The sequence below is a fragment of the Phoenix dactylifera genome, chromosome 2 (genome assembly GCF_051530095.1).
Source record: "Phoenix dactylifera cultivar Ajwa chromosome 2, Ajwa_hap1_PhDact_Kaust_v1.1, whole genome shotgun sequence".
Lineage (NCBI taxonomy): Eukaryota > Viridiplantae > Streptophyta > Magnoliopsida > Arecales > Arecaceae > Phoenix > Phoenix dactylifera.
The window spans coordinates 31,105,736-31,131,584 of NC_143191.1; the positions used below are offsets into that span (position 1 = coordinate 31,105,736).

General features: G+C 40.1%; 1 protein-coding gene across 2 annotated transcripts; it reads left to right on the top strand.

The window, feature by feature from the left end:
- The first annotated feature begins 8,994 nt into the window (after positions 1-8,994).
- LOC103697988 (uncharacterized) lies at positions 8,995-24,611 on the top strand. 2 transcript variants are annotated; one of them, XM_039129921.3, is made up of 9 exons: positions 8,995-9,763; positions 9,888-10,020; positions 10,829-11,046; positions 11,139-11,331; positions 11,412-11,497; positions 11,828-11,919; positions 23,354-23,856; positions 23,947-24,264; positions 24,371-24,611. In XM_039129921.3, the coding sequence occupies exons 1-7, from the start codon at positions 9,591-9,593 to the stop codon at positions 23,608-23,610; spliced, it is 1,152 nt and encodes a 383-aa protein (XP_038985849.2). In that variant the 5' UTR covers positions 8,995-9,590; the 3' UTR covers positions 23,611-23,856; positions 23,947-24,264; positions 24,371-24,611. The 2 variants fall into 2 exon arrangements, with proteins under 2 accessions (XP_038985849.2, XP_038985850.2); XM_039129922.3 differs by lacking the exons at positions 23,354-23,856; positions 23,947-24,264; positions 24,371-24,611 and adding an exon at positions 15,137-15,302.
- Positions 24,612-25,849: the final 1,238 nt, after the last annotated feature.

Genomic DNA, 25,849 nt, shown 5'->3' on the forward strand with positions numbered 1-25,849 from the left:
CATGCCTAGCGCCTGCCAAAGCCATGCCACGCCCATGCCAGCCTCAGCCTTGGCCAGACCATGGCCAACCAGCCCTGCAGTGCCTCAGCTCATGCCCAGCAGCCTGCCAGCCATGCCCAATCGTGCTGCAAGCCTGCCAGCCATGCTCTGTTGCCCTGCCAAAGCCTTGCCGTAGCCATGCCTGCTGTCAGCTAGCCCAGGCCATGCCATGGCCTGCTGTCATGCCCTGCCAGCCCTATAGCAGCCCTGCCACAGCCATGTTAGCACCCATCCATGCCCTGTAGCCTGCCAGCTATGCCTTGCAGCCTGCCACAGCCTTGCCAAAGGCCATGCCAGCCCAGCCATGCCTGCTGCTAGGTATGCCATCCTTGCCAGCCATGATGCCAGCCCATGCCACAGCCTTGCCAAGAGCCATGCTGCAGCAACCATGCCAAGTGTGCAGCCTTATGCCACAAGCAACTATGGCCTTGGCCATGCCTAGGCCCTATGAAGCCATGCCTTAGCCATCCCTTTGGGCATCCATATGAAGACTTATAAGGCTATAAATAAGCCATAGAGAGACATCTTTAGGGGACTTTTGAACCTTTGTCTAGTGAGTGTTTCCACTTGTATTCGGCCTAAGGGCTTGGGAGGGACTTGTCCCTATGTATTCGATCTTAGAGTGTTTCTAAGGACTTGGACTAGTGAGAACCCATCATAGTTCCACTAGATTATGCTTGTAAGCTTCATTTTGGGAATTGAAACAATCCTCTAAGCGTTTCTCTATATCTTCCAACTTGTGTGATTGTCTTGATTCCCATGACCAAGGGACGGGTCAAGCTATAACCAGTAGACCCGCCCCTTGTCTTGATTCCCACGACCATCCGAAGGAGTGCGTCCATCATTTGCAACAAGCTAAGGGCCGGGCCAAGCTACAGCCAGTAGGCCTGCCCCTTGACTTGTATCTGTGACCATCCGAAGGAGTAGATATCAACCGGCATTACCCGCATCGGCCCAAATCAGCAACTTAACGAGGTGCGTGCAAGAAGCACAAGGCAAGAATTTGGTGTGGCAACTTGGGGATGAAAGCCGCCCTCCATCACCACGATCGCAGCCTACGACCGACACACCGGCGGCCTCTGCAGCCGGCCCCACAGCCTGCGGCTGTGTTCACAGCCTCCACGGCCGTGCCTGCGGCCAGCGACGGTGGTTGCACCGTCGTCGTTTAGGAGAGAAGGGGCCACTAGCTTTGGCCCCCTTCTCCTCCCTTCCATCGTGAGGAAGAAGAAAGCATTAACGGGCTTCGGCTTTTCGGGTCGAAAATCGAAACCTGAATCTATTTGGAATAAAAAAAAGGGATTAACTAGTTTCGGGTTTCTGGGTTTCAACCCGAAACCCGAATTGGATTGGCTGGAAAAAGTTAGTTTAAGTCCCTAAAAGCATATTATTTACATGCGGGTACTCAATAAGTTACATATGGTCCCCAGCCAAAAGTTGAATTACATAAAGGTCCTCTAAATATATTTATTTGGGCCCTGTACTCAAGTTTCTTTACATTAATTTGTATACAATCCCCAAAAGAAAGTTGAGTTACAGAAAGGTCCTAAAATATATTTATTTGATCCTTATACTCAAGTTTCATTACAGAATAGCACGCTGATAATTATGTATTACTCCCTATAATGAATTTATTGCATAAATGATCTATTTAGATACTTTCTTATGATGAAACATGATCATTTAAATTATTCATATTTTCATGATAAAAGGGTGATATGTGCATGAGACGAGCTAAAGCATCTTATGTAGGAAAAGGCACAACATAGCGTCAAATGTCGTTGAAATAGCGTTGAATGTTGTCGAAATACTCCTGCAGTCGTGGGAGCTCTTTGGCTCGCGATCGATACAACGCAGGGAGCCCCCAACTCAGGTCGGGGCGCGTCGTCGAAGATATTTGGTGCCTCGAGCTCGTGTTGGGGCATGTTTGTCGATAATATTTGATGTTGTTATGTCGTAGTTGTGGGCTCATGCCGTGGAAATAACCAAATCGTGTTGAATCTGTTAAGGCATTTTAGAGATACATTTTTTAAGGCCTAAAAGATAATTTTCATTGATAATATACTTTTGAGATCAGCATTCTGACTTGAAGGAGCTCAAGTCCCGTCCAGGGGTGGCAGCTTGTGGACCCCAGGCCGCTAGACCCGGGCTGGTGGGGATGAGGCCTTCGCCACTACCCCCCAAGGTCTAGGAGTCACCAACACGTGGGATACATGGCTATGGCATTGATGGTGCCCACGATAGGGCGGTTGTCATTCTGCCCCTCGCGCGGCTCTGGACTCTGATCCTCAGGCTTCCTTAGGTCGGCTTGGGCACGGACAAACCGACCCAACATACCTCGACGGATAAGTGCTTCGATCTCATTTCGGAGCTGATAGCAGTCCTCCATATCATGGCTGTGATCTCTGTGGAAACGTCAATATTTGCCCGAGCGCTTCCGCAACTCAGACGGTCGCATCCTCAGTGGTGGTCGGAGGTAAGCTTGACCTCGATTTTCATGAGGATCTCAGCTCGGGTAGAGGTGAGCGGAGTGTATTTCTCGAACTTCTGGAGAGACCTCAGACGAGTCGAACTCTTAGGCCGAGGAAAATTTCTCTCAAGCCGAGGAGATCTACTCCTTGGTCGGTCGTATTCCCTTTCTGCGACTGTCATATGCCGCGTGGTAGGGAAGTAATGTTGCGAGTGCTATCCTGAGGGCTCGCGCCCGCGAAGAGGAAGTGTAGATTGGGCTACCATCTACAGCAGGCCTTGAATGGCCGCAGCAAGCATTTGGACTTGTTGGATAAGCAGATTAAACTGCTCTAGCTGGACCTGAGAAGTTTGGTCCGCCGGTGTAAGTGCTGCAGGGGGTGGACTTTGAAGCGAGTTGTCGAAAATTGGTGCCTGGCTTCTCGATGTGTTTGGAGCTCCGTGGCTACTCAATCTCATTATTACGATGCAGGCCCTTCATCTAGCGTCAAATATTGTGGTTCAAATTCGGCCTGAGGGTGACCACGCCGGATGAGTCGAGGGAGCTACCGGTCAGGATGGAGTGGGAACGCCGCTTCCTGCGCTCCGGCGGACCTGTACAAAGTCTTACCAGTGGGATAGTGAGAGCCCTCCGATGATTAAGTTAGAGTGGATCTTAAGTGGTCCAACTAAAAGTTTTTAGGCAGTATCTGATGGGGCTATTTATAGTCTCCACGGAGGAGCCCAGGTAGCATGTGGCCACAGCTTGCTTAGGGCACAGGTTTCAAGCTGTTCCTGCACACGGTATGGCATTGCAAGCATTAACAGGATATGGCCCTTGGCAGCAAGGTATGGCCCCTGGTCGTCATGTCGTAGAGTGGCCAGCAAGCAAAGCATGGTGCGGTGAGGCTGTAATGTACGGCCACTTATGCATGTGTAGGGGTGCGCATAGGTGCACACGTGTATACGGCCGTAGGTGAGATCGGGCTCGCTTGGAGGCCGCAACCTTTACTTGATGAAGTCAGCTTGATGAGCACTGAGGTCGGGCTGACTTGGGGGGCCGCGACATACGTTCGGTGAGGTCGGCTTGGCGGACTCTGAAGTCGGCCCAACCTCCTTGGCTCTGAAGTCAGCTCGGTAGGAGGCCCTGAGCTCGAGCCGGGGCGTCACTGTGGATACTTGCGGTCGACGGAGCCTCTTCGGCTCTTGGGTTGATCCTGTAGGGAGCCCCGAGCCTGGCTCGAGGGGCGTCATTGTAGATACCTGCGGTCGTCGGAGCCTCTTCAGCTCTTGGTCGATCCTGCAAGGCGCCCCGAGGGGAGAGGTTTGGCATGCTCGGTGCTGATGTCTATTTGGCTGAAATTGGGTGGTCCCATGTTGTGAGCAAAACGATCCCCCCCCCCCCCCCCCCCCCCATCAGCTCCTATTATAAACATAATTAGGTAGGAGAGTTGAGTTGCTCAGGTAAGAGATCAAAACTTCAAAAATATCTGCGAATGAAGTAGAAAAATATTGAAAGAAAATAAAAAAAGCTAGCTCTTGAGCTCTCGAAGTAGCGGTACAAGATCTATAATATTGTGTTTTTCTTCGAAATTTGGAACTTGGAGCTTTTTTTTATAGGCTCGATTCAGATAAGCATGGAGAGCCTACAAACCTATGTATGTGTATACATTATTATATATTTCAAAATTAAAGCCAACATGAAACTTATGTTGTTTTTTTTATGTAAAGGGGAGGCAGAAAGGAGCCACCCGACTTTTATTGAAGATTAATCATATTTACAGCAGAAATGAGTTACATTGTCAATAGAGAAGAGGAACACATATAAGAAAAAAAGGCTAAATAGTTCCAAACTAAGTGTTTGATGATCAGTAGAGGAAAGAACCTCATCCAGACTAATAAGCAGAAGCATTTGTTGCCTAAATGTTCCAAGCAATTTCACAAAGATTTTAACAAAAAAATACCAGAATCTAAAATGGCCACAAGCTCCAAATTTCAAAAAAACTTGAGAAAGTCTAACACAAGAAACAACCAATTTTTCACCACCAATTTGTATACCACGTCTGGTACCTCCTCTGTAGCATAATATAATACAATCTGCTGGAAGGCATAGGATGACAAACAGGAGCTGTAGCTGAGGGGACAAAGTTACAATCCTTCAAGTATTGAAGCGGTTTATTGCGTTCCAGAACTGCATGACAGTTGAAGAGAAAGCATGACATAATATCCTTCAATCATATTTGACGTCCAAGAGAATATCCTAGAGAAGATATAGCTGCTGAAATCTATATGCAACCAATGGCAGAACCATACTGAAAAGGAAGAACAAAATCCTCTGCTCGAGCAGTCTGAAATGAGAGCATTCTCTGGCACAAAAAAAAACCAACTGATATAGTTCAAACTGTATTAGTCATCCATAAGCTTAGAGACAACATTCTGTACTTTTGAACAAATTTATTTTTTAACTTCAGTCGAGTGTGCGTGGTTACCGGCTCACCATCCTTGATACCCTACTTGGGTTTGAATAAACTGTACATTTATAAATACAAGAGTGCTTGCATTTAATTATCCAATATAGGATTATTAAGAATATGATTTCAAAAACAAAATATGCAAGCATTTATTCAAAAAATTAAATTTTTTAAAGATAGAAATGAATATTTTCTGCAGTGATGTGGGCTTAAAAAAAAAAGAGCGACGATGACGCCGTCATTTAAATCTTGCCCTAGGTCTCCTCTCTCAATCTCGGCCCTCCTCTGTCTCTCTGGGCTCCTCGGAGAGAGAGGGAGAGACAGATGGGCGTTCTGGTCATTTGGGAACTGATATTTCCAATCTGACGCTGCCGTTAGACCTTTCGGAAGAAAAGGCCATCCAGGAGAGGCTGGCGGCGACCGACACGCGGTGGGAGGACGTCGCAGCCGTCTTCTAAAATCGTTCCTTTTAACATGTTTCCTAATTCGTCCCATGCCTGCAACTCCGTACTTCCACAGGGTCCGACGGCACAGATCTTCGGCACGACGTAGACGCCAAAACCCCACAATGACACGTGCACGTGCCTGCTATGGATTGGGCTTATCGGAGTCCGGAAAGCTTGAAGACCAAAAAAAAGGACACGTGGTGTTCACGCTGGTGTCATGCTGACGTGTCATAGACGTTACGGAATACGGAATCTGATGACGTGGTGTAAGACATACCTGATGTACAGTGTTGAGGCCAACGCTAGATGATTGTAGGGTATACCATCAGGTCTAGGATGAATAAGGGAGGACTCAGCATAGTGCGCCATACCGATTATTTGTAAAAGATCTCACCACCGTATTTAAAATAAAAAAATAAAAAATATTATTTAGATTCTTCGATCATATTCAAAATCTATCTAATAAATAATTAATGTAAAACTAAATACACACGTGCATGAATCATATATACACATATATATACATATATATATATATATATACATATATACACACACGATATTAATTATTTAAGATAAGCGCTTGATAAATAAAATTCATAGAGCATCCGTTTGCGTGCATGGTGGTATGTTGCCATTCCACATGGACTTCATTTTAGAATGAGAAGTAAGAAATGGGGACACCCAAGACACTGTAGAACCAAAAACAAAATCAAAAACACAAACAGCCAGGAGGATGACTGGTGTGGAACCCCTGCCATGTTCGCTCAGCCTTTACTCGAGCAAGTCGCTTGGAGAGATTGTACCAATTTTTTTCTTTCTTTATACGCCACTTTCAGAGACACCTCGACTTGCACCCTCTCTCTGCTTGCTGCTTTTAGGAAGCACATATAGAGGGTGGGACCAATTTGTGTCAATCAGAAGAAGGACACAAACTAATAAATCTCAAGTTATGGGAACATGTTAATATGCTCCAGGCTTGTTTGAAGCTTTATCTTTTGCACTCAATACTGCTCAAATTCTCGGGTTTGCATCCTTTTCAACAATCTGTAGGGATCCCACATATTATGTAGAAGCGAGAATCGTCCTCGAAAGTAGAAGATTATACTTTAGGCCTCTAAATCATATAGAATTCAATCAACCTAGCTAGATCAATCCTAAAATTTTCATGAAGACGCGAGTCTCGCATGGTTAATCCTAATTAACAAACTATAATTTGAATGAGAAATTTAGAGTACATAAGGACAAAAGGGGAAGGTTGGGTTGCAGTCGGTTCTCTTTGTTTTATACATGGAATCTAATCAATGACAATTGATGAGGTTGGAGGGTATCCCCCGAACCCCAGAGCTCAGTCCCCACCGGGCTCAGACAGCGGAAACGACTGCTTCTCCTCAGATATATTGTCCGCTTTGAAAGGAATTTCATAGTCTCTTTCCAAGGTACGGTTTTGCCCCACAAAATGTGCCTCTGAAGAGAAAGGGGTAGCTCCTCTCCATTTAAGGAACAGACCTCTCCACTATCTAGTCGATATGGGACTAAGTTCGGACCCTTTATTCCCACAACAACAATCATTTTTGTGCTTTAATGAAACAATAATTAGTCCAACAGTGACAAATTCATCGTAACAAAGTAGCCACAGCTTTTTGGCCGCATAGCTAACTGCATTTGGCCAATGGTATTCTACATTCGCATGGAAGCAACCAAACCTATCAATATTTTGACTCGTAGTTGAATATAGACAACTCTATTTACTCATTACACTTTGTTGCTCTGAGTTTTGCTTCTTTTCCGAGAGATGGATCTGTTTCATGAACCAATCATTATGCCCCTCCTTCCCCTTTTAAAACCTTGGTACTCATTCTAAAGAGGGATTTATTTTTTGTTTGAGTACTATTCTTTTTTTAGGAAGAGATTTGAGTACTGTTGAAAATATAAAAATCCACATTTTCTTCATCAAATACTATTAATGTAGCACCATCTTATCGAATTTTTCAATATGAATAGCATGTAATACACCTGATTATTAAACTCTATTTCCACTTGCAATGTTATGCATCTTATACATATTAGTGGAATTTGATCAATTTCAAACCTCAAGACATGCAGACACACACAAAAAATAATATATAGTTATTTCCTACTTGAGTGGTACGGTCAACTTTCACTTTTCTAAAATTTATACAGCCAATGAAAACCTATGCTTAGTGTATAAGCTTGAAAATAAAAGTCAGTCGTTCAAATTTCTTAAGATTATTAAATGTATTTTAATTGAAGGTTAAATCATCTTTTCTAGATTTGCAACTAATATCTAAACATCAAAAAATCTCATAATTGGATGAATCAGATTGATTAGCATTTTTCGTAACAGCTAATTAACTTGTGTTCAACTTTTTTCACTTTATTCAAATAAAATAAATTATTAATTTAAATGCTACTCTCTTCAAATAAAATAAATTATTACTTTAGATGCCATGATTTTTATAAGAAAGAAATCTAATGAGATGGACATTGAAAAAAAATGATGCTTCTTTGATCCCCGGACGTCCAACATGATATAACCATATCCTTAAGAGAAACATAGTATCTAATCTTGTGTTTACTTGCCAATATTTAGCTGCTATTAAATTAGCATTTCAATATAGTCCCTTCATATGGTCATGTTATTATGTTGTACATATTTTTGTCGATTCCTATATGCAATTATATTTATTTTTAGATATAGGTATGCACGATTCATATTAGATTGGGTTGGAGATATACATAAAACCGAACTGATTAAACTAATTTCTTAAAATTGAAACTGGAGCAGATTATCTAGAAAAACTACTTAAAAACTGACCTAAATAATTTAATTCGATTTGGTTTGTTATACAGGTTAAGGTTCAATGAGTTGGGTTAAATAGGTTGAGCTAAGTCTAAATATAAAAAATTATTATACATATATATAATATAATAAATTTAGAAATAAAAAAAATATAGAGCCGGGTATGTTCGGTTTAAATTATTTTTAAAAAAATTTAAACCGAAATCGATTAAATTTTTTTTAGATTCAAACCTTTCTCAAATTGATAGTTTAAAAAAATTGATATAAATTGAACCAAAGTGAACAGCTTGGAGACTGTTTCAGCCAGTTTTTGCACACCTCTATATATTTTGCACACAATTTCATGTGTATGAGGATAGAGGACTTTAACATAAAATTGTCCGTCAAAATATAAGGAATAGGAATAAAAATTTCAGATAAAGATTAAATATAAAATAAAAATTAATTGAAGGGATGGATAGGTCTCAATTACTCCAACCTTATCCCTATTAAATCCATATTCAATGTAGTCGTCTTTCAGTACATTTATATTTTTAACAGCCAATAAATTATGTAACGTGTTGAGTTAATGGATCAATGTATATGGAGAACCACATTCATGGTTCTCCATATAAGACCATTATCCTCTCAACACCTTTCCTTCTTTTACTACCTTTCTTTTTTTAGCCAAACCACCTCCGCCGAGTCATGCCCGAGTCGCCTCGTTCCATGCCCACGTGGTGCACGCGGTGAAGGGTATAATTTCTCCCCACAGGGCCCATCGGAACGCAGTGGTACAGGGGGTGACGAAGCGACAAAACCAAACAACAGAAACCGGCGTTCCGACCACGCGGCGAAGCGAGCCCTCGCCCCCAGGCACAAAAAGTTTCCTTTTCCGACCACCATCCCCTGTTCTTCTCTGCTGCTCTTCCTCTCCTTTTCTTTTCTCTCTCTCTCTCTTTCATATACAGACACGCATCTGGGGGTGGAGCGTGAGGGAGGAGAGAGAGGGAGAGAGGGAGAGGCAGTTTTGCTTTAAGGGAGAAGAATCCAAAAGGAGTTTTCTCTGGCAGTAGGGGGGGGTATCAAAAAGACAGATTATAAACTACGATGCGCTGCATTAACATGTGAAGGCCCTTCCAAGTGTCCTTCCTTCTCCCTATCCATCCCCACTCCTCCCCTGCATTCAATTCCCTTCCTCTCTTTCCATCTCCGTCTCCATCCCCTTTCGCTCTGCTTTCTGACGTGATAATAACGGGTAGTTCTTGTTTTTGAGTTGGGGGGGGGGGGGGGGGAGAGAGAGAGAGAGAGAGAGAGCATTGATGGAATGATGACAGAGCTTTCCAAATTCAGTTTCCTGTGGGTGTTTTCCTCGTTGCCGTCGTGATGAGTATTGAAGGCCAGTCTATATATATAGGGGGTGACTCAGGCTCTCAGTCTCCACTTCCCTTTCTCATTCCCACACAGCGAGAGAAAGAGAGTTCGCAGCCATCTCCAACCCGATCTCTTCTTCCCCGTTCTTCTCTTCTTGCTCGTCCTGTTCGTCTTCTCCAACTCCGGTATCCAACTGTTCCCCCTCTTCTTCTTCCTTCTCTGTACTTCGTTTCTTCTGGAGCTTTTCTTTCGAGTTTTGGTAAAAGGACCTGATTTCTGTGGGCGGTGCTGGTGGAATATTTATATTAGGAAAACAAAGGAAGGAGCGACAGCGACCGTGGCAGACTTCGAGATGGCCTCAAGCTCGAGCGCAGGACACTCCAACCTCCAGTCTTTCATCAACTCCACGACGCCCTCTGTGCCGAGTCACACCCTTCCAAAGGTCCTCTCTCTCTGCTCTCAAAAAAAAATCCCATCTTCCCCCCCCCCCCCTTTCCTTCCTCCTTTTTTCTTCTTTTCCTGGTCTGTTTTGTTATTTTTAATCGTGACTTATTATCGATCTCAAGTCCGACACCGATCGTTTTGATTTCATCCTCTTCTGCTACCCTTCCTGCTCTAGCTTTGTAGATCAACAATGAAACGATTAATTTTTACAAGTCGTTTCTTCGTCCCTTTTTTAACTGTTCCGGTTTAATTTATACTTGTATATCTTTTTGGTGCATCTCTGCTTTGATTTTTTTAAGGGGGTATATGTGTTTTGAAATGGATACGACGAAGTATGACGATTGATGGTTGGACTTGGAAATGGCTTATTTGGCATTTTTCTTCAGTTTTTCGGACTAATGCCGGAATCACACTTTCACTTGAGGTTTCCTTTTATTGTGCATGGAGACCCACATGGTTAGAGTCTTCGAAGATTTTTTCTTTTCTTTTTTTACCATTGTTGGACACTAGAATAGATGTGTAGATATGGATAGTCGACAGTTTGGTTTCTTTTTTCGTCTATTGGATTTTCTTTGGAGATCACGGTCTCCTACTCTAAAGAAGCCACATTCTCTTCTGATCTGGATCTTTTTGCTTGTTTATGCGATTAGTTGTACTCTTTTGTTTCTTTTCTGGAAATTTTGTTTCAAAATTCATGCCTTTCCTTACAGACTGATTTTTTTTTTTTTTTTTTTAACTTGAATGTTTGAAAAGCAATCCTCACAAGAGAGAGAGAAAAAAAAGATTTATATGTGTTGTTAATGCAGCGGTCTTTCGAAGACTGGAACAGCCTTTGGCTCCCGGCAGGAAGGGACACCGTTGAGTGTTTCAACCTGAGAGACCTCTGGGGCCAGTACACCGAGTGGAGTGCCTATGGTGCCGGTGCCGAGGTCCTCCTCTATGGTGGAGACATTGTGGACCAGTACTACGTGCCATATCTATCAGCCATCCAGATATATACGAACAAATCCCGTGCTTCCTCTAGGTCCTTCGTCGGGTCCTTGCGATTGAATTCTGATGTTTTCAATGTAAACAGACCTCGCAACTGACCTCGATTGCATTCCTCTGTCGAAATAGGAATGGCGCGAGCAATTGCTGGAGTAATGGGAGTGCATACAGGAAGCTGGTTGATCCTAGGGGTTCTGCTGTTCAGGAGGATGCAGGCTTGGATCATGAAGGTATCCGACGAGCACAAGAGCAGTTCGGGTACCTTTACTTCGAATTTATCGAGAACAACACGCCTTTTGGGAGGCCACCCCTCTTGGAAAAGGTGCATTCTGCGCTCCTCTCGTTTGGCTGATGAATTATTATTTTTCTGTGCTCTGTTTTCTGATTCTTTTGCTTTGTTAGGTCCGGGAATTAGCTAGCATCCATCCGGGCCTGATGTCGTTCAAGAGCGCGGAGCTGTCGCCGGCTAGCTGGATGTCGGTTGCCTGGTAGGCTTATTTTCTGCATTGCTCATCCAGTTTCCGAAAGAAATGATCCAATTAGTCAGGTTTTCTGGCATTTTTTTCCTGCAGTCATTCTGAAATCCATGATTGGAATGTTCTTGGGTTCTCTATGACATATAAGGAATTATAGTCAATCATAAAATGACAAATGAAAATGACATGCAACTACATATCCTTCTGATGATTTAGTGATGCAATGGACAGATAGTTATTTTGAACTTTCGGAAGTTTTTTTTTGTTTCTTTATTGGGAAGTAGATATGAAAATTCAAGCTTATTCTAATCTCCAATTTTGCTGTTTTCTGTTATCAATTAGGTATCCTATTTATCACATCCCTGCCAGGCCAAAGGTGAAGGATCTGTCAGCATGCTTCCTGACTTACCACAATCTCACCTCATCATGTCAAGGTATGTATCTATGCTTCAGGATTGAATCTCATGTTCGTACATCTATCTCCTCATGACCTTTTAATGTTTCCTTATTTAAAATATATTTAACCAGCCTTTCTTGTCTGGAATTTTCCTATCATTTGCTTTTCAAGTGTATGAAATTTTCGCTGTGATGAAATGCGGGGAACTTTTGCTTACCAGATATTCTATCAGTATGACTTGCTAAGACAAAATAAAGAATTTCTCAGAATAAAATGTGGAGTCATATCTTGATATGACACTAAAAATACATTAAAACAGATGATGTTGCTTAACATCCTATAACATCTGAAATGTCATGAGTGGTAAATGTATCTCGCTTGAGTGTTAATAGTAGTTCTACGAAAACAACTTTTTCATCTCTCATTATATTGACAGTGGACTTGTTTGTCATTTTTATATTAGAAAGATCACTGTAAGGGAATTATCAAATAGTCTAAGGATCTTTGTGCTTTACGAGAAGACTGAACCAGCCTTCTCATATTATCATCTGGATTTCATTACAGCCGAATAAAAGCAGTAGTTTTGTCCAGATTTTAGCCGAAGCATTTTTTAGGGAAAACATTTAAGACATATAATCGTGACTGTTTGACCTATGTTTATGTGTGTTAGATGTTACTGTATCTCTTGCTCAGATTACCCAACTAACTGCAACTCCTATTCCTGTTTTCCTCTTCAATATTTCTTTCTGAAATTCATTCAGTGGTCATCTTGGTCTTCTTATCTAGTCAAGTCTGACTGCTTGGTGTCCTTGTCTCTGTTAGACTTTATAATATCACTTGCTCAGGTTACCCAATGTTCCAGTGATCTTCCTTAATTCCAAGATTTCTTTGTGGAATTTATTCAGTTGTCATCTTGGGCTTCTTATGTAGCCAGGTCAGTGAAGCACAAAACATGACCCAAACATAATCCTTGTTGTAAGGAGGTCAGATCTGGTTCCAAAAATTATTTCAACTTGGCTAACTAGCAGAGAGTGATGATTGTTTAAGTCTTGTTCCTATTTTATTTCTCAGCATAGATAACACAATACGAAATATCATGAAAAACAGAAATCTCTTTCCACTGAAATTCCATTTTGTTAACCTACCAGAGGAAACAAAATGCCTAGATGGTATATTTCTGTTAGGTCCGTTTTACTTTGTTTTCAAGTTAATTTCTTGTCCCAAATACATGGCCTTGGTTGAAATACACGGATCCCTTATGATACTTAGGAAACATAATGAGATTTAGAAACGTGTTGATACTGCATTATTCTTACTTACTGTATATAATTGCAGATTTTACATGGTTAGCAAATAATTTTCTTATCTCAATTTTAGGAACACGTATGTAGCTATAATTCTCTAAATGATTATCATTACAATATTATGTAAATGCCAACTACCACTTCAGTATGACATAGTTAAACATGTTAAAGATGCATTAAGTTGATATTTTTTTAATTTCTATATATCTTATGTTTTAATGATTCTTTCTACTTTTTGTCATGAAGACATATTTTTTCTAGTCATGGTCAATTTTAGTATGCAACCATCAAAAATTGAAAGAAAAAAATGAAATGTCAAAGTACTTGTGAACTATGACCTTATGCTTTTCTATACATTGCTGAATCTATGAGAAATCATAATTTCTTTGCCATATTTATGATATATCCTTCGACCCATTTCCTTTCCTGTATTTTTCTCTTCCTAGATTTTACTTGCTTCTTTCTGTTACAAAATACTAAATGGGCCTTATTTTTGGAAATATAGAGGAACCGTAAGCCCATTATATGGTGATATAAATCACTCATGGAATCTAGATGAACACATGTTTTTATTTGTGATGTTATTGACTTATCCAATCTGCGTATCAAACAAGAAAAATTTAGTCACTAGTTATTAAAAAATTTGCTTGTGGCCATTGGTTTCCATTTAGTATAAATGGAGTCCTGGTCATGGATTGACGTGCCGAGCATACTGGCTCATACTAGCCGGTATGGTATATGCATTATACCTAGCAAGGATTGGTGCCAACACCCCTCATGACTAGTTCCTAGGGTGAACAAACTTAAACCAATCCTGTAACATTTGGCACTACTTACTACTGATCTTAACAGTGCTTTTGTACCTCATTTTTCTTGTTTTTTCTCAATTCTTAGCCCACGCCTTGTGTTGGCATGGTACATACCATGATGCATATGTACCATAACAACGAGCGATTGCCGTTGGCTCATGTCATGGAATTGGACATGTAGGTAAAGTAAGATATATTACTTTACCACTGACGACGCATGGGTGAAGGTATGAGTGCCAAATGTAATAAGGACTTTCTAGCAAGGATTGAAGTACTACTGGTACTTGTTCATACTGGCCATATTAGATTGTACTGGCAAAGTACATACAATGGAGCCATTCTACCGGATCGTTGAGTATACGAGATCACCCTCTAGGTTGGTATTGTGGCAACACATAAAAATTCACCTCTATTTTGTTTTCCTTACACCAAGAAGGAAATTATGTATCAGTAAGGTGCAATGCTTTACCAGTCCATACGATACTAGCAAGGTATCAATATAGGTACCAATATCGATACCTTAAACGTGCCTCTTAGTCTATCTTATAGCATTATCTTCCAGTCTTTTAATTACATCGACTGCATTCAATTTGACTATTTTGCATGTAATGATGCCTTATGCCTACCTTGGAAATGGGATAGAGAATTTTAGAGTAACTTTTCTAATTCTCAATAGGTGTAACTAGTTTAAAAATAATATCTAAGTCCTTATTTGTGTTTTGACAGAACTTTCTTATCCCCATTTAATGATTGCTGAGTACCAGGGTAAAATTGACAATACTATGGTTGCTTTTGGTTGAAATATAATAAGTCCTTGCTTTTATAGTTACTATTGATAATGTATAGTGCTTCTAACATTTCCAAAATAATGTGAGATTGAACAATTGGGGTGCCCTATTTTAGGGAACCTATGGACCACAAATCCTTGATTATCTAGGCTTCGACCGAATTGTCGGGGATTAGTGTCTGGTCCTTTAATAGGGTATCCTCAATTTAATTGTTTTTATCTCAACCTCCATCTTGTTTCCAAACATAGCCTTTGAGATCAATATGGTTCCTTATACCAGATGTATCTTCTTCCTTTTTGCGTGAGCTTTAATTGTGAGTAGTAATGTCAATTATCTGCTCATTGTTGTTCTAGGTTTCATGGCAAATCTGTCTCTTGCCTAAAGTGGTCTTGACCAAGAACTCTGCACCAACTCTTAGAGGTTGCGGGTCAAGTGGGCGTCAAGTTAGCTAAAAAAGTTTCTAACTCCTTCAAAGGAGTCTTATAGCATAATTTTGCTCTGTAGGCAACCTTATTTTGTTGGGAGAAAGCTTGGATGATAATGATGATGATGATGATCATATGTTTCCTTTTTCCCTTTTGCTAATAAAACCCTTGATACTTTTGATAATTGGTTCTCCACAAGAGTCATATCATAGATATCTCATTCACCCTATATTCAATTCAAATAGTAACTTATAAATGATTTAATACTTCCTAACAAGGATTAAGGACTCGCTCCATCTATCGTGCAATCGTCAGGCAAAGATTGACTTTTACGGAATGGAAACACAACACAAATCCGGAAGCCCGCCCAGTCCTTTGGGCGGGGTCAGAGGTACTGTGCTGACCAGGGTTTGCTATGCCGATACCGAGCACCATACAGATTGCCCGGTGGCACGAGTTGGGATGGGCCTGCGCTACGCCGTGTCGGGCCTGTACCAATACAAGAGACTATAGGAGAGAGAGAAAGAGAGTGAGCGGGGGAGGGAGGAAGGCCAGCGGAGGCCGACGCTATTGCAGTTGGCGTAGGCCACGGCCGAACTCCTATTTCACCTCCGCCGGTCTCCCTCCCTCCCCCGCTCGCTCTCTCTTTTTTCTCTTTCCTTCTCTTTGTCCTCCTCCGACGGTGACTTTTCGGTTTCTTTGCCATAGGACACTCCGAACCGGACGGTTTCGCCAACCTTGGTGCTAACTGAGAGAGAGACCGGGTCTGGAGACATATCCAGGACCCTGAGTCTCTCCAAACTAGATTATCCCAATCCATATCGGTACCATCCTAGCCCCAGATTGGGACAACCAAGTATTAAGATCTAAATTCTTGCTTTCTCAAAGGAGATACTCTCTTTATTGGTAATGAAAAGACTACATTATAAAAAGAAGTACTATAAGAAAAGCTACCTTCCAAATGAATAGAAAGAAGATTAAGGTATAGAATGTAAAGACCTTTTTTGTGACTAATTTCATGCTAAGAAAATATAGTACTAGAACAAAGGAGATGCCATTTACTGATAAGGTAAGATCTTTGATTTAGATGGAATGTCTATGATTTCTGAGATGCATTGATTCATTGTACCCAATAGGGATGGCAACTAATTGGGTATGGGTCGGGTAGGCCAATACTTGTATCTACTCTGCAATTGGAAATCCTATACCGATACCTGCCTCATATCCACCTCGGAGAGGGGCTGGTCAGGCAGGGTAGATGGGGCAGGTGATGGCGGGTTGGATTGGGTAAACACAAAGTACATTAGCCCAAAAGCAATCATTTCATGATTGGTGATAAAAACAAGACATATTATTTTGGTTTTTGGAGTTCCTGTTTTCTTATCTTTGCATTGCCCTTAGTCCAAAAGCAATTACAGTATGTAGGTATCGTATCACAACGATTTGGTCAGTAACTTTGTCAAAATGACTTCTTACATTTGTAACAAAGATCTCACTATACATAAACTCCCAAACCACTATACAACAAAGAAAAAGCAGTTGGGCAAAAGTAATAAATCTTGTGGCATAGCTAAATATTAAAACTCAATTACAATAATTTTTTGGAAAAGATTTTAATGAAAAATTTTTGTTTGCATTTAATGGACATCGAAATTAGATCAAGATGGAAAAAAATCCATCTGCACTATCAAATCTTGCGGCCTAAAACTGCTCCCAACTTTAGATCATGTGTCCAGGCATCCTATTGTGATCATTTGCCTGATTCTGATCGATCGATCATTTACATTAATGAGGCTTGCTTCTAGCCAATGGCTACCAAGCACAATTGGCCATCTTTCTCGAGAGTCCACCAAATCAATGGCTAAACGAATACCCACAACTTTAGCACCCCGCTGCGTAAACGCAAAGCATCAAAATGAACGAAGGAAGATCAAAATGAACAACCCATACATGAGCGAAAGATTATGGGCGTCGATGTCAAGGATAGCAACCATACTTCGAAGAGACGAAGACCTCCACCAAGATGACCTCGTTCTTGGGGAGCACGAGAGTAGGCGCGATGATGGAGGGGATGAGTAGTTGTTCAACAGTGATGGGATGACATCCGAAGTGAGGAGTGCGAGGCACTGTGGCTAGGGCAAAGGGCGGACGGACCCCCGAACAGGGAACTCGGGTTGTCGGGTGATAGTGGTGGGGAGGGAAAAGTGAAGAGTTTGTTTATGATTATATTATATCAGGTTAGCTTTGGAGTGGGTCTTACAATTTCCCACACTCGCTCTGAATCTGCTTCGGGTATCAGAATTAAAATTTGTCCCCAACCCTGAAATTAAATGGGTTGTGTAAGACCTGCCTCATTAGAATTAGGTCAGATCGGGTACCTAATGGGTTGGCTTAAATTGCCACCCCTTAAACCCAACTAATGGGGTCTCTTTCAATATCAAGGTTATAAACATAACAGCAAGTTACCTTCATGCTCCATTTTTCAATTTAAAAGTCTATCTCATTTCATGTTTTTGACTTTGATATAACAAAAGAAAGCATATGGAAACTCAACCTATTCTGTTTAATCACTTACTCTCGATTTTATTAATGCACAGGAATTTTAGAACAACTTCCATATTAATTGGTTCCAATCTATCCTACAGCTGGTAACACTTATTTTGTTTAGGCCAAAACCTCCTTTTTTTCTGAGGTTGCTAATAGTTTTTAGAAATTCCAAGTGAACAACTCTGTTGTTGGATTAAAACTCTTGGGCAGTTTGAGAGGTCAGTGGATTCTTGGAATTGATCTTTAATGTGGAGTTGATTTTTGTGTTGGGTTGGAACATTTAAATTGTAACCCTTGTTAAGGGTCAAGGAACTTTGTACCCTTGCTATTGCAAGTAAAACCACCATCCTCTTGGATGTTGTTGAATATTCATAACTCACTGCAATCCTTATAGTCTCCTTCACCCAATTAGCTAGTTTCCAAGTACTTATCAACTAAAAACCTCTCTATTGTACTTCTTGCTCAAACATAACCAATCTTTATGGATGCCACATCCTAAATCCCTCTCTTCCATGTGTGGCACTTAGGCCCTTTCTCCTCTCTAATTTTCTCATCCCAACATGCTCTATCTTTCCATAGGATAGGGGATTTATTTGCACTAACAACTCTACTAGAGTGTTTAGTGTTCAGATATGGTGAAAAATGCATGAACAAATAGCAGGCCTGCCTTCTCTATTATCCTTTGATTTCATAGACTAAGATTTCTTGTGACCCAAAATGATGAATGAGACTATTGCTTCAATGAATGGTATCATGCTTCCTATTTCATGAAAAAAGATGACATGATGTCCCATTAAGGAGAAAAGGTTGGAGAAAGATGTTGTGACAAGATAGGAAGAATTATGAGAGGCATAATGGATATAAAAGTTGGAGCGGAAGAATATTTTGGATGGCTTTATACCAAGGGTTTTAAAGTCTTGGATTGGTATTGTACCAATATAATATAAACTAGCATGGCATGGTACTATTTTGACATGTCATACATCTTTGGGTGCTTGCTTAGCAAAAGTGATATACAATACCATGTATTGGTATGATGTGGTACCAAAGGATGTATTCGTATGATATGTATAATTTGGTATCGCCAGATAGACTGGAATATATAGTACTTGAATACGTGGTTTACACATTTGGAGAAGACAAGAAAAAATTGTTTAAGCAAGATATACATGGAGTAAGTTCTCCTAGGTTTGAGACAACTTATGGCAAGGCTTATATGGAAAGGTTTTATATGGAGAAATTTATGGAATTAGCTAAGTGAAGGAAAGACGTAGAAAGATCTTTGTTAGTTGTGTAGATCCTTAGACATCTAAAGGTTTTTATTCGCTATACCTATCACATTATTTGGGGTGTTTTAGCACCCACTCTTGACTTGGACCCACACAAAGGATCCATCTCAAATAAAAATAGTACAAAGTATCACAATTAGTGTTAGATCATAAGGATTGCCGAACCATCCTGAACTGGATGGTTTGGGGCATGCCCAACTGGACTAAATAGCTACTTGGGGGGTTTGGCCAGTTGATTGGATTCGCTTTTCTTTTATATATAAAAATCCTTCTGCCTCCTCTTTCAATCTCTCGATTCCCCTCTCTCTTTACCACCTCTCTCTTTCTCTCCTTCCTCTCTGCTTCCCTCTAGTTCCAGTATGCATGGAGATGGTATGGTACATACCAGTACCTTACCGAACCGTTCGCTGGCCAGTACAACCTCCAATACCAATTTAGTGAACCTTGATGATGATTCTAGCAATGTTTCTTACCTTAGTTCCATGAATAATTGTCGAAAACGAGAATCAATAATGGCTTTTCCATTCCTAAAATGTCTATTCTTAGCAATCATCAAGAAAAACTAATTTTGCTTTCCATGCTCGGGCAAATCTAGGATTGTTGACCTACTCAAAGCAACACTTATCAGAAATGGTTTCTCCATGGCATGGATACGAAGAGAGAGATCTTACATTTTCACTAGCGACTTCTTCATAGGTAGTGGCATCAACATACATCAGTAATAAAGATGGATAGAGATGAAGAATGGGAGAGGGAAAGATAAAATGGGAATTGAAAGGAATACAGAGACTACCGGATAGGGGTCTTACTTGGGTAGAGCTTTCTTCTTTTAACTTTTCACATAAATCTTTTGAAAAAATAATACTAAAGACCAATTATGTTGTACTCTTTTATTGGGAATCCAATACCTATCAGAATTAGCATTCCCATGTTTATATTAGTTAACAAACACATGAATGGGCTAGAATGGAAAACTGATAATGATTCCCAATTTCCACTTCAACAAACCTAATGTGCCCGAGGTGTGCTTGATCATTCAATAATAAAATTATATTGATCCTCAATATTGAGACCATCACATTTAATGCCATTGGGATGCTAGAAAATTTTTTGGTATATAAAGTCATCAACGTCAATGAGCAACAGATTTATCAACCTAGATCTCAACTTGGATATACAAGAAGAGAACATCTCAATTAAGGTTTTCCATCTCGGTACCGGACTCCGTACTAGTGTCATATTAGCACAGTATTAGTACGATATGGTACAGATTTTTTTAGCGTAATGAGTGTCGGTACGCCACCCATATCGGATATCGGTACCGAACCAGCATGGTACGGTATGCTCTGTACCGCTTGGTTCGGGCTGGTACGACATACCATGACTCAATGATAAAAAACACGTATATCTATATTCTTTAGGTTAAGTTCTTAGGTTCAATAACATTGTAGGAACTCTCACTCATATCCCAGACAAGGTTCGCCATCTTGATGCCGAATCCCGTACCAATACCACACTAGCACTGTCCACAATATCAATATGGTACGATACAGAGTTTTTTTGGTATACTCGATACACCATCCGTATCGGATATCGGTACCAAACTGGTACAGTACAGTACGTTCTGTACCGCTCGGTTCGGGCCGATCCGACGTACCTTGATCCCAGACTTCAAATTTTGGGCCACACCATTCCTATAATACTGCATGGAGCATTTACTCTCTAGAATCTACTTTGTGCTTTTTCCAAGGCTTGTTTTTTCCTTCTTCTTTTGACTTAGTGGCATCTAGCGAGAAGATCTCCTTTCACTGATTCAACTTTAATAGTAGCTAGTTAATAAGGAATATTACACCTTGATAATGGCTAGTTTATAAGGAATAATTATCATGTTCCTAGACACTTGAATGGGATGATTTTCTTATTAATGGAAGTAATAACTGCAATTTTATTGAAACATTAGGAAGTACTTACCGATATTACAAATTATCTAGTGAGAGCTTGTAATTTGTATCAACAGGCATAAAGCTCCCTAGTCTTCTTGGCAACAATAATCTCACCGAGCTAAAATTTCTTGCAATACTTTCTGTCATCGGTCTAATTTCATACTTGCCTGTCTTGTTAGGAGGGTCCAAGGCCCTATCTATTTTAATGAATGAGGGTAGCAATTGAGCGTAAGTCTCTTGTACCAAGACGTGCTCTACCAATTAAGCCAGTTGGCACCCCCTATGTCTAATTCCTCTTAATAAAGCAGAAGTCTGGCTTAAATGAATGTTTAGTAATTTGTACTCCTTAAAATAGCTGATTGAAAGTTAGATGGTGAACATGCTTCATCATTCTGTCATATGTTTCAATGTTATGAATGCTAGTTTCATGTCAGCTGAATGTTTCTCTTTAATTGTTCTATAAAGTGTATGAAAAGGGCCTGCCTTGTTTTCCTTGGAATGGACCTTTGTGACAGTATTAGAGTCATAAAACTATCACTTGTTGTCATAAAATTATTAGAATTTGGAGCCAGTAGATTCTGTTACCTCTATTTCCACTTGGTCCATATGAGATTGCACTTGTGGATCGTCTAGTAGGCATTTGCGAAGCTGAGATGTTACAGAACCTCTTCGAGCTGTAGAGTAGTTAATTTTGTGAACGGCAACCAAATGGTGAGTAAACCTATGTATCAATCTGTTGTCTGGTGTGTTTTACAGGGTGACCTATAATTTCCATCATGTATGGTTTTGTTAATATTATAATCAGAACTTTAGGAGAGTCTTGACTTGTGATGCATTTTCTGATTTAGCTAAATCACAAATGAGGAGTAAATATGTCCACATTTGATTTCACAAACTCATGTACAAATTTCTCCTTGAAGTTCTTTGTCATGGACACAGCAAAATTTCTTAAGATACCAATCACATCTTCTTTAGTGACATAAACCTCCTTGATGAGCTGAATTACTATGTAATTCAAGTTGTTGGAAAGCATTAGCTGAATTTCGGAGAGTATGGGCTAGTGAAACTGTAAGTAGGAAGGCATCTTTGGTTATGATGGGTTTAATTATCTAAATCTTTGGGGAACTGTGAGGCTGAATGCTCCAAAAACTAATGAAGAAAAAGCAGTCCACCGTAAGTTTGCCTTTTTAAGTATGGAAACCACATCACTGTTAGTCACAGTGTGCATAAGCTGTAACAACGAGAAACATTGTGGTCTTTATATTCATATGTTGGATAGCTTCATTCAAATAAATGAGTTCTACTTAATGTGGCGATAGCATCCATTAGTAAAAAAGCACACTGTCTTGCTTATGATGGTCGTGGTATACGGACTTAGTGGTAGATAATAACCAGGTTCAAATTTGCTCTACTAGGCATGTAAATGCTTCTCCAAGGAACCTTTATGCAGCAACCTGTATGTGTTTGAGATTTCTACTTTAGAATAACAATTCAATTTGCTGCGAGCTGACTTGCCCAATTGATAATTGGTTCTTGACATCAAGACCTCTTTTCAGCTAACCTGTAGGGAATTTTTATTTCTTTTATGTCTTCTTCTCTTTCGTAGTCTACAATATGTTTTTTCTTTTTTAAAATATCTGCATTTGAAAGCTTGTCTGAGTATATGGTTGTCATAAATTTAACTTACGACCTTTATCATCTGAAAATTGAAAGGTAATCTCCATCGAAAAATTAAAATTGTGAGGTGCTTATACCAAAGTTTTATCTAGTGACAAACAACATGATGCATCACCATGCAGTTTTTAATAAATCTGATACATAGCAAAATGGGAACTTTTCATCTCAGAAAGATTTAGAAAATTCTCTCCAAACCAAGCCAACCAGTTCATAACCCCAGTGCCCCCACTTGAGACATGTTTTAGTTGTACATTCTCTTTAGCATGTCATGACTGTCGGCTGTCACATTCACCATTTCCAAGCTAACTTCGACAAATTTTTTTTTTTTTTGTTGTTGTTTTTTGGTTCAGTTACTAAATTTTTCTTAGATTTATATTACCCTTCTTTTTGCGGCATAATTATGTTAATACTATCATGTTACTGTTTCTAATCTCAACCCTTTGCCAATAGTTGTGCTGTCTGTACAGCAGACAGGTTTGGATCCAAATTGAACACTTGGTTGGAAATTTGTATCTTAAGCACTTACCCACCTTTGGTCAGCTGATCTTTATTCTATGAGAATCGAGTGCAACATGAATGTTTGAATATTATCCTTCCTTTTAATGGTCCTCATTTAGGTATATACATGTATTCAAAATTTTACCAGGCTCTATATTTTAACCGACCTTTCTCCTGTGATGCTCTCGCAGATCATATGCAGGGAAGCATGGCAGAAGGCGTGTCTTACACTAGAGGTGGGAACAGTAGCAGCAGCTCTGAGGGGAAGAGCAACCACATTGCCCTTTACCCTTTTGGCCTCGCGACTTACAGAGCACGGGGGAAGGTTTGGACAAATCCTGAAAGTGGAGATGATGAAAGAGTTGTCTCCCTCTACAATGCTGCAGACTCCTGGCTGAGGCAGCTTGAGGTTGTCCACAATGACTTCAACTTCTTCAGCACTCATTGAACCCCCATGCGCATATCAGGCACCATTCTAGTTCTCGAAGAACTTCCTGACTGGCCCTGCCCCATGACATCACCGTGCTGGAGATCGGATTGATCAGCGAATGCTGATAACTCTGATTCGGTCGTTTTTGTAGATGTTAGTGGAGAAGAAGGGTTGGGGAGCCCTTCTCAGTTTTATTTAGCAACAAAGTGAGTGATGAAGAGCTGAACGGAAAGATCTGTTCGAGAGGAGTCAGAAGATATAGTTGTATGTATTCATCTTTGACTTGTACAACGATTTTTTTTTTGTTCTTTTATCGGCATACATTAATATGACTTTTTCTTTTGAGAAATATAGGACAGGGCAACAAATCTTATTTCAAAGCGCATTGGGGAGTCATCATCATCCGACGCGACCAGTCATATCGAAGCTCAGGTGCTCGGTGAATTGATGGGCCCAGAGCATTTTAGTCGAGTGAGAGGTTACGGAGTTGGAGTTACCCCCATTCAGTTGTCTACAGTGGGCATGTATACAAAAAATGCCAGAGAAGGTAGTAACACTGTAGAAGTTCGTCATCTTCAGGCAACTATTGAAGAGCTAAAGCAGAACCAACAAATTTTGCTGTCTCAACTTACGAATATTTCATCTTTGTTGTAACGATTTCTCTCTTCTCAGGTAAATAACTATATATATTTGAATAATTTATATATAATCAATTATGATGTGTGAGTTAATGTGTCACATTATTTCTAGCTTCTAATGTTTCTCTTTTTTTTTTTAGATTCTTGATACTTCAACAGCTCATAGAGATGATGATGATGATGGAGCTAGCTCCCGTTCCTGATACTTTCTAGACTATTTTTTTATGGAGTTTAATATGTATATATTTTTTATATTTTTCAAAGTACATTAATTGTAATTCTAAACTCATTATGTAAATTTAATTAGATATGACAATATAAATATTTCGAATGATTTGAATGTTTGTGTCAATATAAATGTAATACAGGTTCATATTGTTATAATGTGTGTTTTATGATATGCATTTGTATTCTTAATTTTTTTTAAAAAATTTTTACAACTTCCGACGCTTAAAAGCGTCGGTAAAAACATGTTGTGGTACACTAGCCCGGCACGCCTACGTCGACGCTTAAAAGCATCGGTAAAAACACGTCGTGGCATATGCAAGTAGCCCGGCATGCCTACGCTGACGCTTCTAAAGCGTTGGCGAAAGTTACCGCACTCCGAGTTCTGCAGACGCTTTCATTAGCGTCAGCAAAAACAAGAATTTGTCGATGCTTTTATGCGTGGACGAAAAGCATGCGGATGCTATCCGTTTGGTATTCGCTGATGCTTTATAAGCATCGGCAAATTCACGTTTTTGCCGACGCTTTCATGTAGCGTCGGCAAAAATTTTTGCCACTCCGGTATCACCGACGCTTTGTTTAGCGTCGCTGAAACTTTAGCCGATGTTTATAAGCGTCGATAAAGGTTATAAAAAGCGCCGGAAAAGATGAGTTTTTCTGTAGTGTTGTTTAGACTGCATCAAAAAAAAAGCAGACTAACAATTTTAAGAAAGATGCCATAAGAAGCACAAATTTATTGGATCTTATATATACAGATATATGTGGGCCTTTTTCGATCCCATGTTTTACCGGTCATAAGTATTTTATCACCTTTATTGATGATTACTCACGTTATGAGTATCTCTACTTATTGTATGGCAAGGCTGAGGCATTAAATGCCTTTAAGCTTTTCAAAACAGATGTAGGTTACAACTTGGCAAAAAGATTAAAGTTGTGAGATCAGATAGAAGTGGTGAATACTATGGTAGGTATACTAAAACTGGACAACATTTAGGTCCATTTGTTAGGTTTCTTCAAGGGCAAGGTATAGTTACACAATACACTATGCTTGGTACTCCTAATTAAAATGGAGTTGCAGAAAGAAGAAACTGTATATTAATGGAGATGGTAAGAAGTATGATTAGTCACTCAACTTTTCCAATTTTTCTGTGGGGTGATGCCTTAAAAATCGCTGCGTATATTCTAAATAGTGTTCCTACTAAAGCTGTCCCAAAAATACCCTATAAAGTTTGGACAGCTAGAAAACCTAGTTTAAGGCATCTACACATTTGAGAGTGTCAAGCTGAGGCTAGGGTGTACAACCCACAAGAGAAAAAGTTGGACTTTAGAACCATTAGTTGTTATTTTATTGGTTATCCAGAAAAGTCCAAGGGATACAGATTTTATTGTCATAA

What these genes read in the sequence shown, in the direction of transcription:
- LOC103697988 (XM_039129921.3), top strand. Translation starts at nt 9,591, where the DNA reads ATGAGTATTGAAGGCCAGTCTATATATATAGGGGGTGACTCAGGCTCT. An exon ending in GGCCACCCCTCTTGGAAAAG is followed by an intron (nt 11,332 to 11,411) that starts GTGCATTCTGCG and finishes TTGCTTTGTTAG; the next exon opens with GTCCGGGAATTAGCTAGCAT. An exon ending in AGCTGGATGTCGGTTGCCTG is followed by an intron (nt 11,498 to 11,827) that starts GTAGGCTTATTT and finishes GTTATCAATTAG; the next exon opens with GTATCCTATTTATCACATCC.